At 49.2% G+C, this 19,873-nt stretch overlaps 1 protein-coding gene across 4 annotated transcripts in view; it reads right to left on the reverse strand.

Moving 5' to 3' along the window:
- Positions 1 to 15,039, reverse strand: part of SKAP1 (src kinase associated phosphoprotein 1) — a 140,652-nt gene extending 125,613 nt beyond the window's left edge. For 2 of the 4 annotated variants that reach the window (XM_061343139.1, XM_061343140.1), the window contains exons 1-2: positions 14,982 to 15,033; positions 9,368 to 9,473 (exon numbers count right to left, since the gene is read on the reverse strand). In XM_061343139.1, the coding sequence (XP_061199123.1) occupies positions 9,368 to 9,473; positions 14,982 to 15,015 (140 nt within the window). In that variant the 5' untranslated portion in view covers positions 15,016 to 15,033. Of the gene's footprint in view, positions 1 to 9,367; positions 9,474 to 14,981 lie in introns of all 4 variants that reach the window. The other 2 variants (XM_061343141.1, XM_061343142.1) reach the window with 2 other exon arrangements.
- Positions 15,040 to 19,873: the final 4,834 nt, after the last annotated feature.

The raw sequence follows: 19,873 nt of genomic DNA on the forward strand, positions 1-19,873 counted from the left end.
GCTGATGGGTTCAAACTGAAACAGGGGAAGTTCAGGTTGGAGATGAGGAAGAAGTTCCTTACTGTGAGGGTGGTGAGGCACTGGCACAGGTTATCCAAAGAAGTGGTGAATGCTCCATCCCTGGCAGTGTTCAAGGCCAGGGAGGACAGAGCCCTGGGTGACGTGGCTCAGTGTGAGGCATCCCTGCCAACGGCAGGGGGTTGGAACTGGATGTTCTCAAGGTCCTTTCCAACCCAAACCATTCTAGGATTCTACAGTATTGGCCAGTGGCCCTCTGTTTTTACAAGCAGCTCTTCCCTATCCATCCTAGGGCAGCTACATCTCCCTCAAGCTTCGAGAAGTGACATCACCTACCCAAGGTCAGCATCTCCATCCTTTTGCCCCTAATCCCCATTTACAGCCACTCAGCGTTCACTTAGAGATCTCAACCATCAGTCAACAGTATTCAAAACCTGGGCAAGGCATCTCTCCCCCTGATTCAGGCTCCACAAGAGGCACCCACAGTCCCCTGACCCCCCAGGTCCAGCATTCCCAAGAGTTCAAATACTTTTGTCTCCTCACCAGACAACGGCTGTGAGACAAGGACAGCAAAATCACTTCTTGCTTTGTGAACTTTTGTCTCTTGTGCTTGAGAGACTGTCCTAATCTCCCCTGAACATGCTTTAGTGATAACATTTACTGCACTAGGGCCAAAATGATTTTCTGTCACTTGTAATTCCAGCTCAATAAAAGTATAAGAGCTTTGTTTCTAACCTCTGTCATTTTTAATACAGTAAAATGGTTTAAAAAAAAACATGTAAAATTGAGTTCCATTTCCTACTGGACCAGCAAAGCCACATTAGCTTCACCCTGATCACATTTAAAGGGGGGGGAAGGAAATACCAAAATGATGCTTTGCTTTTTCTCTAGCATAAGGAAACGAACAAAACTCCTGATCTCATCAGATCAGGATGCGTCTTTAATCTCCTGCTTTGATCATTTGCACTCTGGAAAGGCTTAAGCAGAGAAAGAAAGTTAGCTTAAAACGTAATGGGCAGTGGGGGGGGGGAGAATGTCTTGTTCTGCTGGAAGAAGAGGAATGATCCAATTCCTTCATCTGCCACTGGCTGCATGGAGACCTTGAACAAATGACTCCTCTGGAGGGCTGGAAAGGCCCCCGCATGCTCTGCCCACAGCGGCTGCAGGATGCTCATGCACAGCAGTGCTTTCCCCCCTGATGTTCTGGACCTGTCCACGAGGGGAGGGGGACTTTCAGCATCGATGTTTCCCCCAGCCCTTCCTGCAGATCACAAGCAGTGAGTTATGGCCAGCAGATTCCATGGGTTTGTGCCTGCGGCACCCAGGAAATGCAATTATTTAGGCAAAACACCCATTCTGCTGCAGCAGATAGGGCGAGCTCAAGTGCATCCATAGCCCTAAGTCATGTGCATGCTCACAGATCCCAGACTAAAGCACGATTCAGTGCAGCAGAGGAGGAGCTCAGCAGAAACAGTCTGGGCATCTTGGGCCACCCTGCAAGGCACAGAGCCTGAGGCCAACTCTGATTCCTGGTCCCAATGAAGCCAATACTGAGTGACATGTTACACCTTTAACATGCCTGGTCTGGGGGGGGAGAGGCAGTTCCACAGGGGCTCATTCTGTAGTGTCCAGTCAGTTTTCACTGCAAGTACTTAAAAGAAGTGCTAATTGCTCCATACACATTCCCCCTTGAGCCAGGCAGTAGAAGTCAGCAACCAGAGGCTTAATCCTCATCCAACAGCATCTTTATGTCGGATGTTATTTGCCTGGGGACCACTTTGACATTTTCATCTTTAATAAAGAATTCTTAGATCTCACAAGCACCAAGAATAAAAGCTTATTCATTTTGTTAAGCAGCAAGTTTGGGAATAAGCCATACATTTGGTTATATGCTTTTAAGCACCTGATTAAAAAAAAAACCCTGTCCACCCCCCAACCAGAGAACCAGTTAAGGCAAAGCACAGCAAAGAGTTTCCTGCCAAAGAGGAAGGTCCAGTTTATATCAGCCCTTACGGAAGTGGAGGGAGACGTGGAAAACTTATCAAATGACTAATAGGCTTCAGCAGAATGAGCTCCCAAAGGAATCTATTGGGATTTTTGATGCAAAGTGAGGAACTAACCCAAAAATACCCATTTCCATCCCAAAGCCAAACAGCAACTGTTGCGCTGCGAGTACCGAACCAGAGACAGCCTCCAAGCATTCCCCCCACATGGTTCACAACAAACCACCCACCTCCCATCCCACTGGGCCATGTTCCAGGCCAGCAAGAAGCCACAGATTTGCTCTGTTCAACACACAAAGTGTTTCCCATGACTGTGGAGCCTTTGAGGTTAGGTACTCGCCATACAACACACAAGCAAACATCAGAGGGGCTCTCTCCTCTGGAAACGGTTACGTTCTTTGCTCCCGACACACACAGAGATCCCAGTTCTAATTCATCAACCTCCTCATAGCAATGTCACCAGCTGGACCTGATCAAAACTGCAAGCCAAGCGTGTAAGCAGAGCTCAAAGGGTGAATTGCCATGAGAAAGAGTAGAGGAAAACATCAGTGTTGCACTGGGAAGGGAAACTGAGTCACGGAGCAGGCAGGTTTGCCAGAAAGCTTTGTTCACCACTGGAATCCATTGTCTTTACATCCCTGGGCCAGAGCTAGCACTGCTCTGTAAGGACCAGAGCCTTCTGCTGCCTTGCACAGAGCAGGACTTGGCCTTCAGAAGATCCTTGCAGGATACACCAGATCCCTGATCACAGATCTTATCCTTGCACTGATTTATAACAGAAACAGTTATGGAAGATGGGAAGCAACCCCAAGAGCATCATTTAGGTCCCTGTGGAGTCTGACGATAAACCCTCCACATCCTAACCCTTCCAAGCTGTCCTGTGTGACGGATTCACCTTCCAGAGAGCAGAGTTTGCTTTGCACAGCTCTATTCCTCTAAGGCAGTCACCTGAGAACAGTGATGTTTCCAGGTCTGACCAAGCAGCACTGCCAGCAGAGAAGTTACTCCAACACTCCCATCACCTCAGCAGCAGTGTTTAAAGCAGGGAGACCCAGAAATATCCCTTCTTGTTCCAAAAGGAAAGGCACATTAAACCCTGGAATATGCAAGGATAGAATTCCCACCATGGAATTATTACTCCTGCCATGCTGGGTCTGGATTTGCCCTTTGGTATGAGCACAGGACTGGCGTTTTCTTGGTTTATCCCTACATTTCCAACCTTTACACAAAACCCAAGCAGCAGATCAACCCCAGGCCTCTAATCTTCTGTTGCATGAGGGTTTGGGGGGGATGTCACAAACCCCATCAGTGCACAGAAATCCAGTAAAATCCATTATTAACATCCCCTTCCTCCCATCCACAGCTTGAGTTTGCTGAGCAGCATCCAGCGCCTGCAACAAACCCCAGAGCTGAGGGACTCAAACCAGATCCATTTGGGACCAGAAGCACAAATTGCTGCCTGAAATCTTACGCTCCGTATGATGCACAAGGTCAAACTTGATGGTTATAATGGTCTCTTTGCAGCTCTAAAGCCTATAAAGAGTCCAAACCCCACTTCCCTCTCAGACTCCATTTCAGCAGGAACCATAAAGTCAGGTTTCAATCAAATTTCCTGTATTTTCCTGTCCAGTGAAGAACACGACCATGGCCACAGATGTTATTGCATTAGGTAGCTCGAGACAGTCTCATTTGCACAAGGATTTGTTGGGGTTTAATGCTTGCAAAAAGAAGAGTTTGAAAAAAATCAATGCTGTACAGGATTTCAGACAGGGGGGAAAGAAAAAAAAAAAAGTGGCTGAAAATGGGATTGGGGAGCTCACCATTAGCAAAGTGGGTTACAAACCACTTCAAATGGGTTCTGTTAAATGGTACAGCAGCGGTAGCTATGCAAAGACTCTGGTTACACAGCTTCAATCATTTACAGTCCTCAGGTTTCAGATTAACAATGCATTCACAAGGAAATGGATGGGGAAACAGGGGTAATTTTATCAGCTGGGATGGAAAATGATGCGTATTACTGAAAGGAGCCTAACCCAGAAGGCAGCAAACTGCATTACTGGCAGAGTGAATGGCCGTGGTCATCCCAGGTATAAAAGTAGGTACAATATGATAACAGACAAATTGAATTTGTGCCCCACCACACCATGTATTAACAGAGAAGAATTCCTTCCTTAGCACTTCCCAAAAGGAGACAGGAGGGAAAAATTCCCCTACTGAGATTAGTGAATAAATTTGGGACATCCCAAGAGAAACTTGCCCAGACTTTAAAAAGAACCTGTGCCAGCGCCTCACCACCCTCATTGGGAAGAGCTTCTTCCTTATCTCCAACCTGAACTTCCCCTGTTTCAGTTTGAACCCATCACCCCTTGTCCTATCACTGCAGTCCCTGATGAAGAGCCCCTCTCCAGCATCCTTGGAGCCCCCTTCAGACACTGGAAGCTGCTCTGAGGTCTCCATGCAGCTTCTCTTCTCCAGGCTGAACAGCCCCAATGTTCCCAGCCTGGCTCCATACAGGAGATGCTCCAGCCCCTGAGCATCCTCATGGCCTCCTCTGGCCTTGCCCCAACAATGCACCAGTACAGGGTGGTGAGATGCTTTACATCCCCATTAACACCAAGTGGTGCAACACACACTTCTGCATACCCACCCTGCGCAGGGCCACAGCTCCCCTGCACAAAGGGGGAAAAGCCAGACAATTTCAGGAGCTCATTTTTGGGTTAGAAAACGCAAATCTAAGAACTGCAAAGTGACAGGGACTTGCTTTGATTTTTGTGCAGAACAAATCTGTGTTTAATGGCCAAAGTAAGTGTGAATGAAATCCTGCTCTGCAAGATCATTTCCTTGCTGAGCAAATACATTTCCAGCCCTCTGAAGAATATGAAGGAGGAGAACAGCACTTTGCCTAATTAAGGCCAATGCGGTGGGGCCACAGTCCAGCCCTGCCACTAATGCGCTGAGCTCAATTATCTGCCCATCAGGTCACATCCTTACATTCCTTTTTATCTTGGTCTCACACATTATTCAGCATAATGAGTTGAACAGTGGTAGGAATTACAGGCAGTGCATTTCCAGTAATGAAGCCAAATTACCCTGAAATTGCATTTTCTTTCATTTCAATCTTAAAACTTTGAAAGAAGGTTGAAAAGTGAAGTAATAAATGTAGTTAATATGGGTTGAAGTTTATTAAAACAAGGCAAACACAGTGCTTTAGACAAAATTCTGGATGTATTTCCACTAGTGACTCTTTTCCAGTCCTACTATGATGCCTTCCCACAGAAAGAATCAAGTTCCCTGCTGTTAAAGCATCTACAGATGAAGTACACCTACAAACCAGTAAAACCAGTAGCTAACTGGTTTGCGACAGCACATGTGAACCACATACAACAACAGTAGCACTATCAGACACTGAAACCTCACCCCAGACTAATGTGAGACCCCTAAATCGCTCACCCAGGAGAGGAGCTTGGGATACTGCACATGGATACCAGCATGGCAGTCGTGGAGGTCCAGGGAAGACCTTGTTTTCCATAGGCTCTCCTTCATGGGCCAGGACATCACCTGGGTACGTGAGAAGCTCCACTGCAGAGTTAAAAGACCACATGCAGACTGCTCCTCACCTATAGCAGTGTTAGTGTTGGGAACATTGCCATCAGTGTTAAGGACATTAGAGAACAAGGCAGGAAAATGAGGTTTGGGGCTTGTTAGCCCAAGCCTGGTCTATGCTGGGGCTCCTGCTGCAGGCAGGAATGTCAGACAGGGCTCCTGTGTGTTAGGTATGAGCAGCGGGATTTGGCCTCAGGTTCACACCATTGGTTTTGTCAGAGAAGAGCAAATTAAAGGTAGGGTTTCAGCATCTACTTCGGGTTCCCTAGTGGGTGCATGGGAGAAGCTCAACATGAATTAAGCCCCTTTCTCCCCACCGCTGCTTTGATACCCAACAGCCCTGCCCCACTCTCCCCTCAGCCCTATTACATTTCACCTCAGGGAGAAGGGGAAAAACACTAAGGATTTGTTTCCATCACTGCAAACTTGCCTCCCAACAGGGAGTTTCAATGAGTGCCCGACTCCAAGGAGGTGGAGGAACCATTTATCTCCATAGCTTCTTCAATAAATCCCTTTCTCCCCATCTCACCCCCTGCCATTGTAAGTGCTCCGGCAATGTCGAAGCGTTAAGGTGAGGTCATTTAACAGCAAGAAGACTTTCCTCTTTGTTGCTGCTCGTGCCAAAGGACAAGGACGAGCTTGTGCTCCTGAGTGGAGTCACGCATCCGATGCATCCCAGGTGCTGGACATCTGCTCCCACCCCACAGCAGCTTTGTTTGGACACAGGGAACAGCAGCGGTGTTCCTAAGGACCGACCTGAGACAAACCCTCAGCACCAACAGGCATAAAACAAGCAGCTGATGACTCCTGGGGGACAAGCAAAGCTCTGCCCTGGCACCGCATCCTGCCCCTGCTCCCAAACCAAACTGCTTTCCAAGCAGGTTTGATCCATCTCAAACACTCCCCCTATTCAGGGCTAGCACAGAGTCCTCAGCCTGCAGTCAGGACACAGGTGTACAGCGAGATCCTCATCCCTCACACTGATTATGCCTGGGGACCAAGCCTCCAGATGTGGTCCTGGGCTTGTTTCCCTGGATGCCAGGGACAGCAAGGGATAAAGAGATTAGCAACAAAAGCAAAGAGATGATTGGGGGGGCGGGGATGCCAGGCCTGGGTTTCCATAGGAAATACCTCAACATGGAATAGGATCAGAGTTAGGGAGAGAAAAAACCACCCCCACTGTTGTGTGTCAACAGTGCCCTTTAACCAACCAACTCAATTCTGAAAGCAAAAGGGTGCAGGGACCCATAACTTGGGTATCTGGGGACTGCCTCCCCCAGCCACTGCCTGCAACCCTGCTCCTCGAGCAGAGCCACCCCAACCTGCCTGGGAAAGCCATAACCTGCAAGCACAGCCCACGGCACTGCTCCCCACGATGGGTAACCATGCATCAGCACAGGCAGGCATCAAACCCAACCACTTGTTCCCATCGGAGCCATCTGCAGCCCTCCTGGTGGGGGGGATGCTATGAGGCCTTGGGGAGAGCAGCAATAGCCACATTACAGGAGCAGGTACTGGGGCTGGCTCAGGGTGAAGCTCTTCCCTTTCAGACGTGTGGGTGCCTTTCCCCATCAGTTGAGCAGTTTGCTTCTATTATGGACCCCAATAATGAAACCTTACACACTTGAGCCGGGTTTCACCCTGCACAGGGGCTGCTCGGGGGAGGCAGGCGCTTCCTGAAGCCCACGGCTGATGATTTCCTGCACAGAAGCCACAGGAAGCTCCCCAAGAGACAAACCTGGGCCTCAGCCCCAAGAGCAGGACCTGCAGAGATCCTTTCAAATCAAAAGATCCAGTCATCATTACTGCCATCTCCCACCACAAATCACTGCAGTAATGGCTCAGGTCAGAGCAAGGACATTTGTACACAGAGCTCTTCTCACCCTTTCCAAACGCCACTGAGCAATAAAACACAAGTAGGAAACCAGCAGCACCCCGCAGGCTTTGCTCGAGGGGCTCCCTTTCCCCTCCAGAAGTACCTGCCAATTATTTCAATGAGCAACAGAATTAGGGCCCATATCTTAACCTGAGCATCCAGGAGGAACAGGCATCTCCCATCTCCTCCCGATGCAAAGGCTGCTTCAGCAAAGCTGCTTTTCCAAGGAGATTATGTTCTAAAAGCTGCATCCCAACTTGTATTCTTAAGGCTGAGATAGAGCTAAAAGCCAAGGCTGCGTTCTGCATCACAGCACCAGTGTTTGCCTCAGGACCCTAAAGGCTGCTCCTTCTTGGGCACATCAAACCACACACACTGGGAAGCCAGAGGTCTGCAGGATGATGACCATGGCAGCATCTTTCCCCACCTCTCAACCACTGTTCATAACTCAAGCAGCACATGGAGACAGACCACCTACTTCGGGAAGCAGGAGCAAGGCAGGAGCTCCAAGTTCACCAGCTGCCTTACATTTATCAAGTTCCATGCTATTTGTCTGTAGTTCATTAGAGTTGCACTATGTGCAAATAAAGAGTTGTCACTTGTAAAGTTGCACATTTCTACAACAGATAAAATAAAAGCTTGACTCTATGTCCAAATACTTCAGGCTCAGAATTCTGCTTATTTAACTCTTTCCATCCCAGCTCAATACCTGCCAATGAGGGGAGCTAAACCACATCAATCTGCTGTAAGCCTGCAATGAAACCCCTTTCCTCTACAACATCACAGGGCACTGCTACACGCACATCCCACCATTAGAGATGCCACAGCCCCAGTTTCCAAAGGCTTCATCTTCTGCCTTCAGCTTGCTTCAATTATTCAGGGCAACCCAGGCTGATAATTACACAGTCCCGAGTTGCTGAGTAAAACTGATGCTTAATTAGGCAGCAGGAAAGATCGATTAAGATCCAGCAGGACATCGTGCAAAGTTCTGCAGTGGGACTGCAGGGAATAGAGGCTGGCTGTGCCCTTCCAAAGGATAAAATCCTCCCCTTCTCAGGGCCTCGACAGCAGTTTTAGTTAAACTGGATGCTTACATCAGTCAGCCTCCCTGAGCTTTATTGTCAGGCCTGAACATCAACTGATACAACTCATACCTTGTAATAGAGCGTTAACAGCAAGCTTTGGATCATGTAATGTAATGTAGCTGAGGCTGAAAGCTTATTTAAGCCTTCAGTAACCTGTTCTCTCTTTATGATCCTGGATTCTCCACTAGCACAACAGAACAACCCCTGCTTACTTTATGCACTTACCCAAATGACACAGCTCACATTGGCACGCAGGACTTGAACAGTCCTGAGGACACGAGATTTTGAACCCAAGTTTTAATTCCAGATCTCCTTCTCATCCCTTTTTACCATAGCAAAGGTCCAGGCAAGCAAGATTTGAGTTCAGGAGCCGCTTGTGAAATGGATCCTTTGAGCAGCAAGCAGGAAGCATGAGCCTTTGCTATGCACTGATCTACCCAGGAGCCCAAGAAACAAGTGATGGATTCTTCCCTAGAATCCTCTCTAGCACAAGGGAGAGGGAAGAACAGGCCAGAATCAGAGATCCAGAGGCAAGGAGTTGCACACACAGAGCCCAAGGCAAGGTTTTTTACTTCGAAACACGTAATAACTTTGCAGACACCCATAAAACTGGTTAAAGACCACACAAACCAGTGTGCAGTGCGTTCATGTTACACCAAGCCCTGAATGCCCATCAATTGCCAGGCCATGGCCAGCTGTCCAGCTAACTACAGCATGTGGCACCCCAAGACATGACATTACTCTAAAGGACTCCCAGTAGAAAGCAATGAGACAACACAAACCTGGCCTTGACTTGCTGGAAGCCAAAGAGAATCGCATCCCTCTGCTCTCTTGCTTTAGCACTCAGCTTCTCATTCTGCAGCCCATCAGCCAGGTAGCCCTCAGCATCTGGGGGAGAGTCACAGGTTAAAACTCACAGGCAGAGAAATAGCAGCTCTTGGCTAAGAAACCTGGCCTGACTGTGCACTGGGGAGCCCTCAAGGCCCCGTACCAAGCAGCCTGAAGACTTTATTTGGAGGAGTTGAGCCATTGAAGTGATTGTGGATAGAAGAGGACCTAAATATTACAGAGCTTCTCTTTAGTTGCTATGGTGTAAGGCAAACAAACAAACAACTGGGATGATCTTCCTGAAGGACAAGCACTGGAAACCACATTGGTTGTGCAGCAGCATCCCAACATGGGTTCTCCTGCAAGGTTACCTCTGAGATCCTACACCCTGTGCTGGCTCAGCGGAGACAGCCAGGCGACAGTAAATACAGTGTTCTCCCACCTGGAGACCACATCTATATGCAGAAATTCCACGTGAACTGGAGGATAAAAGGATTAAGTGTCTTCCATTTGCATAAACATTTATGTTCTTTACAAACACCTCAAATCCCAGAGAACAAACCAGCTCCAATCACAGCAGCTCTATAGAGGAGAATATCACCCTTGTACCTGAGCAGCATCGCTGCTCGCAGCCCCTAGCAGAAGAAAGGCTGGCTTCAAAGCTGTGGTGTTTTACACCCACAGGCCTCTCCAACCGTTACCTCACGCCCCATACTGTGCCACTAATGTCAGTTTAATACCTTGCTTGCAAGCCTTTCAGCTCCTTATGCTTCAGCTGCCAGCACAACAGCCAGCAGTGTTTAGCACACCCCAGGAAGGGGCACAGCTCCTTCACCTGCAAGCACAGCTCAAGATCAAAATGCCACATGAGAAAACACCTTTTTCTGTTCAAACCTTGAGCCCCAGCTCTTTTTTGTTGCCTGCTCATGACACACTCAAGAAAGGGTTTGTGGCTGGAAGGGGAGGAAAAAAAAAGGGGGGAAAAATGAGCTTTTTAAAGTGAGGAGCATAAGGAAGGACATTGAGGGCATCCCCCAGCAATAAGGACCTCTTCCCACCTCTTCTGAAGAGAGACAGATGGGCAGGACCAAGGAGACTCAACCCTCCCCACAGCAGCCTGGGAAGGAGGAGTCAATCCAGACCATAATATTCACCTCCTTAACGGTCCAGTTCTCTTTTCAGCTTCTCTGGGCACCCTGTGCCAGCGCCTCAACACCCTCACAGGGAACAACTTCTGCCTAAGAGCTCATCTTAAAGCTTAAAGATGGGCAGTAACACTCAATCACAGCATCACTTCCTAACCATCACCTCCATCCAAGCAGCAGGTTTGGTTGCTCCAGGAGCACAGATGTGTCAGGCCAAAACTCCTATTAACACCAAGCTCATCTCTAGTAATTTAGCCCTAGGCAGCCTGCCTGGGATAAGACAAAGGCTTTGCCAGAGCATCCAAGTGAGGCTTTTTAAATCCCAAACCAATCTCATAATCCTTAGGCTAAACTGCATTTCCAGTACCTCTCTCTGCAGTTTTAATTGTACATCCAAGATACAGTACCAGCTTACGATGTGTCTAACAGTGCCAAGGCTTGCATCGCTTACAGATTACATAGAAAGTACCCAAGTACATATATCTAAGCACAAGGGATGTATCTTGCTCTGAGGAGTTTACTGCTGAAGAACAGATGAGGCTAAGGGGACAATTTATTATATACAAACCAGCACAGTAGAAATGGCTCAGCAAGAGAAGCTATGTACTGTGTGTGTGTATATATACATATATATATGCTGTATTTCCACTGTGAGAGAACAAGCACAAAAAACAAACTGCTCCCAGAACTTATGCAAGCATCTGTTGCATCCCTCTGTCATTTTTAAGCCCAGATTAGCTCCATGAGCACACGATTAGCTCTAATACAGTATTTACTTACTGGCATGTCAGCACAGCTCAGCTGCTGGATAAGTTATAGTAGAACCAGGGTCACTTGTGCAAAGCAGGCAGAGCCCCTTTTCAGAGCCAGCCACTATGTTTATAGCACCAGGAAATGAAAACGAAAGCCTAGCCATAAACTCTCCAAGTGGATCAGGAAGAGCAATATGTAAGCAGCTCGAGAGTAAATCACCCTAATGTTAGTTTTACTGCTTGTCGGTAACATTATATTCTTGATGTTTATGGATTGCTCTCTGTGATCCACTCGGAAAGTTTACAGGACTCTCCTTTTCATTTCCTGCAGCTAAAAAGGTAAAGGAAAGGGGGGAATCAGTTGAGATTTCATCAAGTGTTTCAGGGGAGTTTCTAAAGGTAATTGCAGTTACCCACTTTAATCCTGCAGGAGATACACAGCATCATAAGAGTCCTGTCACAGCCACTGCAGCCCAGGTAGTAAATAACCTTTGAACAGCAGCACTAAATTCTAGGAGTTAATCAGCACTCAATGAGCAGAGCTGAGGGGTATTAAGGTACTCTGTGTGTTCTCCCTGTGCACATGCACACATTCCCTTTGCTCTTTCCCACTCCTCTGCCATCAGCGATCCTACACTCCATGCCTGGAGGAACTGGTCCCACAGAATCGCAATGGCTCAGCCGTGCAAGATAACACTGAGCCAGTCTGCTCCAGCATTACTCACTGCTCCACATGATCCCTCCTGCACTTTATCAGCCCAGCTGGATGGGACAAATCAGTTTAGAAAGCTCAGGACAGAGTGCAGATACCCTGAGCTTCCCTGACACTGCACTAATACATCCAGGATGCATCCAGAGACAGGCAGGGATTTCAGAGGCTGTTACCATCCCATCCCACTTGTCCAAACCAAGCCAGGAACTCACACACAGCATTTCTTCACCGTGCTGCAAGCTCAGAAAAGGATGGCTTCATTATGAAACACTTCTCAGCTGTGCCTTCCTGCTGTTGTGGAGCTGAGTCAGAGGAAACCTTGAGAACTGAAGCCATCTCCATCCATCCCCCTGCAGTGGGATGAAGGGGCCATTCTCCCCTGTGCAATGGGCAACAGGGGAACTGAGAACAGCTTCCCAGATGTTCAGCTTCAAGCCTCAACCCAAATGCCCCAATGTTTAAATTCCAGAGCTACCCCTGATGCTGCATCAATGCTGGCTCTGGTTTATTTGCCCTCACAAACCAGAGCATTTTGCTGCTTATTTCTAAATGAGCACTGAGGCTGTGCTCATTTACTGCAGCAAGGAAATAGCTTTCCAGACCCACTTCCTGCAATGAAGAGGCCCAAGCAAGGCAGGTGAAGGGAAGATAACCAGACTGCCTTTGCTCCTACAAAGGACCTCAGAAGCCCTGGGTTTATGCAGTGAAATATCACATTTTCAGCCTTCAAAAGTAGTTTGTGCTCAACAAATATGACATACCCTTAGGTAGCTTTAAAAGGGACCTGGCTGAGCCTGAAGTGAGGTGCGACTTCAAACAATATAGCTGTTGCAGTGTAGAGAATAGCCATATTGTGCTGGCTTCCAACCACTGCAACCTCAGAGATGGCTTATGTGATAACAACACAAGATCAGCAAGCCTTCTGCTTCTGCGCATCACTGAACAGACCATGGACCAAATTTAATGCAAGGAAACGGATGTTATTGCCTCCTCTACTTGGGATTTCTTCCTTTAAATACAAGGGTTCTTACACTGATGCAGTTTGCAAACACTGCGATAACTCAAGCACCTCCATTTCCAGCCTGCAGAGCCAGAAACCTCCTCAGCCACTGGAAGGCCTTAAGACGGCATGGATTGTTAAGACACAGCAAGTTTGATCCAGGGTATGTGACATGCAATTAATCTCCATTCATAGCCTGCTCTACCTGTCAGCAAACAAAGGCTGTGCTTTGGAAGGAGATCTGAAGCCTTCAATTAAAACCAGTCAGCTAACAAGAAAATAATCCAAGTTAAAGGGAGGTGGCAGGTGCAGAAATGAGCTGTTTACAGAGGTGTCAGCGCCGCACAATAAAGCGCTGCACATCAAAACCAGGAGAGGGTGAGCTTCACCCAAGCCCCTGAGCACACAACAGAGGGGGGAACTCACACCTCCATCTGGGGGAAGACACAAAGCATTTGGAAAGGAGCTTTGATGGGCTCCAAGACTGACACGTCCCAGGGCTGGAAGTCATCCCGCATCTTCATCAGGGACTGGAGCAATAGGACAAGGGGTGATGGGTTTAAACCGAAACAGGGGAAGTTCAGGTTGGAGATAAGAGGAAGCAGCTCTTCCCTGTGAGGGTGCTGAGGCGCTGGCACAGGGTGCCCAGAGAAGCTGTGGCTGCCCCATCCCTGGCAGTGCTCAAGGCCAGGTTGGACACAGGGGCTTGGAGCAAGCTGCTCCAGTGGAAGGGGTCCCTGCCCTTAGCAGGGATTGGAGCTGGAGGAGCTTTGAGGTCCCTTCCCACCCAAACCTGGCTGGGATCCTGTGATCTCCATGAGGATGGGGTGAGCGCTCCGTGCCACCAGGACCCATCACAACAGGAAGTAAAAGGTCACAAAGCTTTGTGGCATCTCCACAGCGAGATGCTAACGGCTCCTTCCCACCACCAACCCACCCGCAGCTGCAGCAGCAGGATGTGTCCTTACACATGCACCGGTGATCAGTGATGGGCTCACACCATGGCTCCAGCCTGCAGCACTGCTGAGGACTTACTGATGGGCAGGTTCTAATGCCATCACCTCCATCAGTACTTCTTGCCCCATGGGCTCAGCAATAGTTGCTAAAGCCCATGCAGAACTCATTTATGGCTGTGAAGCATGTTTGAATAGAAGAGCTCAGCATGGTTGACCCACCACTGCAACAAGTGCAGGGGCTGCAGCTCAACTTTGTTAAGAAAGCCAAGAAAAACAAGCCCTACCCCTGCCATCTCACAGACACATAGAAGTAAACGGTGCCAGGGCTCAGCACAGCTCATTCACCCAGAAGCTGAGGCCTCAAGAAGCCACATTCCAGTTCTCAAGCAGAACTGGGGTTTGGAGCCAGCGCTTCTCTCTGCTGTAGCCCCATTTTCAATGGGGTTGAAGCCTTTCTGAGGGTGCAGCCCACTGATGGAGCTTGCTCAGTGCATCCACAATGCCACCTACAACACTCCCACAGCAGCTAAAGCCAGGAGGCATTCCTATCACAGCCACACCAAAGGGCCCCTGAGCAAGCTCCCTGCAGCACACAAGCTTCTTCCACCCTTTGTGCCTGCTCCCTTGCCTCACCCTGGAGATGCTCACCCATGGAGCCTCAATACCCGACCCAAAAGCACGCACTGGGGACACCCGACCATGCCCAAAGAAACCCCCCAATCTTGCATCCTCTCCCCCTTTCACAGACCTGAGACAACCAAAGAGCTTCCCTACCCTTACACAGACATGGAGGCACCTACAAAGCCCTGAGCACCAAGACACATCCCATAAGCTCTCACTGGGGTTAGCGAGGGCACACATAACCTTGGGACCCCAAAACCATCAGCAGCAGTGCCCACAGCCCCTCCACTTCCCTCTCTGGTTCAGCAGCCAGGCACAAAAAGCCTCTCAGCTTCTTTCCCCCATTAACCAGAAGGGGAAGCAAAGAGGAAGCTGTGGTTACCTTCCAGAAGCTTCTGAACGTCCTCTGGGATCATGGTACCCGCTGCCACCTTCCTTCCTCTGGGAGCCAGACCCGCGGCTGATGCTCCCGTCCCTCGTGGCAGGGGCGGGAGGGAGAACGGAAGCACGGGAAGGGCGGGGACACCCCAAAAAGGGGGCAGGAACCATGGAGCTCTGCTCCGGGACCTCCTCCTCCCACCCACCTCTTTATAGGCAGCTGATGCCCGCTCCTGGGTCAGGAGTGCGTGGCCCCAGCGCCAGCCCAGCTGGGACTGATCTTCTCCATCACTGCTTTAATGGGTGGCACCTGGGCACCTCTTTCGTTATCACTTAATGCAGTGCATCTGCTGCAGAGCAGCTTCACCTGGAGCTGTGTGGGGCTGATCCAACCTCCTGCCCCAACAGGAGCTGGGGATTGGATCTGTGGCAGGGAAAGGCAGGCTCCCTCCTCTAATGGGTTGTTCTGCAATAAAACTTCCCCTTTTCCTGCATCCTGCATAGGAAAGGGCCTAGACTGTAGCAGCCATCCCTATTTCTGGGTCTTGCCCAGACAAACATCAGGGTCGCACACTTTAACTTGCTTTATGACAAGCAATAAATGCAATCTGTGCTCTACAAGCCAAAAATGGCATTGCATGAGATGAAGCTCATCGGTGATTCCAAAGACTAGTTTAAGATTTCCCATGGGTTAAGTGTGCAGGATCCCACCCTTCCTTTGCAATATCCTGCTATCAAACACGTATTTATTATCATAGCACATAGAAAAGGTTCGTGTACAAGATGCTGAGGTCTTAAAGCACATGGAATGTCACTGCAGTTCAGGGGGAGATTGCCTTGCTAGAAAGCATATCCATTGCAGGAGTCAATCCCCATTGCATTTCCCAGTCAGGAAGGGTTTCATGAGTCAGGGTTTGCTCCCATGGGAGCAAAACGTGCATCTCTGTCAGCTTCCCGAGGCTTCGGACACATCTGAGAGCTTTGGAGCGTATGCAAGAAGTGATGGTGTGTGTAGTGGAGGTGGATGTGTAGAGCAGATGGATCCATATCCGTGTTCTCACCTGGAGGTGTTTAGAGATAAATATTTAAACAGCTCTGTGTAGAAATCCTGGTCAGTTTATTACAGCTTACAAATAAAAGCAGCTGCTTGCTGAGGCTGCCTTTAAAACTGAGTTTCTAAAGGCATGAACCAGGTCCCTTAGACAGGAGAAACTGCCTTCAGATATGCCAGGAGGATCAATAACACCGGATCAATGCAAACCTCAGAGGAAGAAATGTTCATGCAACTGCAACGAAAAGGGTCATCTCGCATGTCCGCTGCATTGCTGGAGCTCACCCAAGGATCTGAAAGCATAAAGAGGGAACTCGAGGATACCTCCTCATGGGTCTTGCCCAAGAGCTGAACTGATCATGTTTAGGGTCTGGAAGAGACTTGTTTTGCAGGTGTTTCGTGTGGGTTTGCTTCCCTTTGCTGCCATGGGTGTGATCACTGTTTAAGAGTATGTTCACCCAACAAGCGTGCCGCTGTTGCAGTGTTTATGGCAACAGTAAAGCTCTAGATCTTTCCTCCTCAACACCTGAGGTGTGTTGCAGGGGTGACTTTTGGTCTTCTGCCACAAGTCTTAAGGTTACCATAAAGCATTGAGAGCAGCATCATGTGTGAATGCTGGCACTGTTGCATCCCGGATGCTCTTGGACTACACATGCATGGTCCTGGCAGCTGGAGACAGCACCAAGGATGTTCCGTTCAGGCCCTACAGGATGGTTTTGCTAGGCCCAGGTTGACTGTGCAGCAGTTTTGTTACTATTAAATCCATTTTACTGAGGGATACTGAAGCATAGAGGCTCAGCTGCCATGGAGACATAGGTGCTGCTGCCCAAAGCCTTAGCACCAAGCCAAGCCTTCCTCTCAGCCTTAGGCAGCTGCAGATGGAGCTGGGCAGACTGGTTCCCAGGCAGATGCCCTGGTTTTCCTTCCCTTTTCAGTTGCCACTTCCACTTCTGGATGTGTAGATTGGTTTGTGTTCAGCTGGGGAAGGAGGCTGGGCAGTCCTTGGCAACTTCCCCTGCATCACTGTTGTGTAGCATCAAGCTTTGTGGGCTCTGGATGTAAAGCTGCCTCCCTACATGATAAAAGCCCCACCTTAATCACTTCAGGTCCCAAGTTCAGCAGACGGGCTCTCTCCTAATGCTATTCTGTTAAACGGGCAAATCCCTTTGAAGGCTTGTCTTGCTTGGAAATGCAATCTCACAGGAAGGCAGATGCGATTGGGTGTAGCTATGGAAACAAAGCAGGGCAGCCTTGGAGGAGCTGAGGATGCGAGGAGGGCCGGAGTCCTCCACCGCGCTGCTGGGAATAGCGGAGGATGTGGAGGGCTTGGCAGGAGATGTGACCCTGCTCGGGCTGCTGCGGGTGCAGGTAAGAGCCCTCTCTCCTGTCACACTGCCTGATGTGGGGCTGAATGCACAAAGCCAAGGGGGGTGTAGACCCACCAGTTCCCTGCTGCTCCCCCCCCCACTGTGCATCAGGATCTCTCCTTCCCCTCGCTGCCATTGGGAAAGGTTAACAACAAAAGGGGAACAAGGTTAAACCACAAAGCCCTGGCTGATAACAGCCCTTTCAAGCAGCTGCACTGAAATTAATCTGAAACTCGGAGTAATTAGATAAGATAAGGATGTGTGCATGCTCGTGCGGGCACACGCTGACCCTGGGACACCCATCACACAAAGGAGGTGGAAGATCACAGGCTTCATTAAAGCGGCTCAGGTTATTTGTTCACCTCGTCTGCTGCTGCAGCACTGAAAGTTCATTTCCAGCCCCTTTATTCATCTTGCTCAATACCCCTGGATATAGAGCACTGACTTGCCCTTTTGTCCTCTCTTCCCAGTACTGCAGCTCCTGCCAATTCAGAGCAGACTCTAATTCCTGCCATTTCAGAACAGATGCTGGTCCATCTATTTCTGTATCCCAGCTCCTGCCATTCCAGGGCAAATCGTTGGGCCGCTGGGTGCCATTTGCTGCCTCTGACAGTGACCAACAGCTCAGAAAAAAGGCAACTTTCCAATCTGGCAATGCACCTGACTGCTTGAATAATGTCTCCTGGTTTACAAATCAGCTAGGCCATGCTAATGCTCTGCTGGAATCCCAGCCTTTCCATGCTTGTGTCACTCTCAGTACCCAGCCGCTCGTGGATCTTTTTGTGTGGCTAAGTCATTCAGTTAAAGGTTGGGTACGAGCCTCGTAAAGCCTTTTCCATTTGTTAAAGCTAAGTGGCCTTTGGTTGCCTTCATCATTTGCTTCTGCACCTCTGCTTCACAAGGGCTTGCAGGTTGCTGCTCATCAGTTCCTGAAGCCAAGGAGAAACAAAAACATGTCAGCAGCTCTGAGTTATGGTCAACCAGATCTGGTCCCAGAGCAAAACTAAATGAGGGGACCTTGCTCCTGGCTTGGAGTGCCAGGCTCTGCATTCATTTACCTTCCAGACGTGCTGCATTTTCTGTGCTGTGAAGGTTTCTCAGAAGCAAGCAGGTGTGTTGAGATGTATTTATTAGAGGAGCTGAGCGCACCTGGTAACTGGTTTCCATCACACCAGCACATTAGTTACAGTAGGACCCCACTGCACACAGAAACCCCTGAAAGAATCTATAGGCTGACCAGACAAGATGAAGCACGGAAGGGAAACACAACATCTCAGGAGAAGACCCAGGGCAATAAACGAGAGCGTTGGTGCCCAGGCTGATGTTTGTGTGATCCAGGCCCACTTTGTGCACAGCACCCTAGAAATGGAAAGGCAGAGGTAGTTGTGAGCTGAGAGGGAGGAAGGAAGCTCAGAGGCTTAACCCAGGAGTGAAGAGGCCCAGATTTCCCCCCCTGCTTCATCCTTCCTGTGCAGCACCTGACTGTACATCAGGCTCAAGTCCATGCTTCAGTCCAGAGTCCAGATCCCCCTGTGCTCAGCACATGGCTCCTGGCTGTAATCCCATAGACCTGAGCCAGGGAAGACTGGGCACACATCTCTTTTCCATAAGGCACAAGCATCCTCCCACCTTTAGGATGAACGGACTCCACTGGTCCATCCATTCCTGCATCCATCTCCCCTGTGGAGGTGGCCTGTGGCAAGGAAGCCTGTCTCTGGGAGCAGCCACAGTGGTCAGTGGAGGTGGTCTGTGAGATGACAGCAAGAAAGAGGCATCTCCCAACAGCATGTTCCTGAAGCTAGACGTGGGAATGGGTGCCACCACTGGAATCCTAAGCAGGACACAGCTCTGGGACAGCATTCCTATGGCCTCTGGCAAATGCTGGCCAGCATCAAGAGGGGAGGATACTCTTTAAAGGGAAGGATTAGAAAGATAGGAAACCAGAAATAAGCAGTGAGCTCAGCTCCTGTGGATGCTGCTCTTCCTCAGGCTGACGGATGGGCTTCAGTTTAATGCAAAGGTGATATTGATCCCTTGCTGTTTGGTTACAATGTGTGATGGAGCTGCCCTCTGCCCTGTAGATGTGCTGTAGCACCTCTTCTCTTTCTCCCAATCCTCATCAAACTACTTTAATGATTCTTTTATTGACAACACTGAGTCTTAATGAGGAGGACTGCCACACACTTCATTAAGGCTGCAGAGGGGACACTTCCCATAAACAGCTAGGACCAAGGGCTGCCATCAAGGCTGAGGGAGAAGGATGGAGTTGAGGGAAGATCTGTAGTTCTCTAGAGGAGGAAACGCTCCTTGTCTGCTCCTAAGAGAGAGCAAGGATTTAGGTTAAAAGTCCCCATGATCTGAGAAGCAGTGGATGGAGGAAGGAGAGATCAGTCCTGGAGAAGAGTCTTGGTGGGCACAAAGGACACGATGTGAGCTCCTTGACTGGTTTCCAGTCAGGATGCAGATGAGAGATGGAAA

Source organism: Neopsephotus bourkii, unplaced genomic scaffold, assembly GCF_033783945.1.
Source record: "Neopsephotus bourkii isolate Nb327-2 ecotype Australia unplaced genomic scaffold, CSIRO-AGI_Nbou_v1 NB_1821, whole genome shotgun sequence".
NCBI lineage: Eukaryota > Metazoa > Chordata > Aves > Psittaciformes > Psittacidae > Neopsephotus > Neopsephotus bourkii.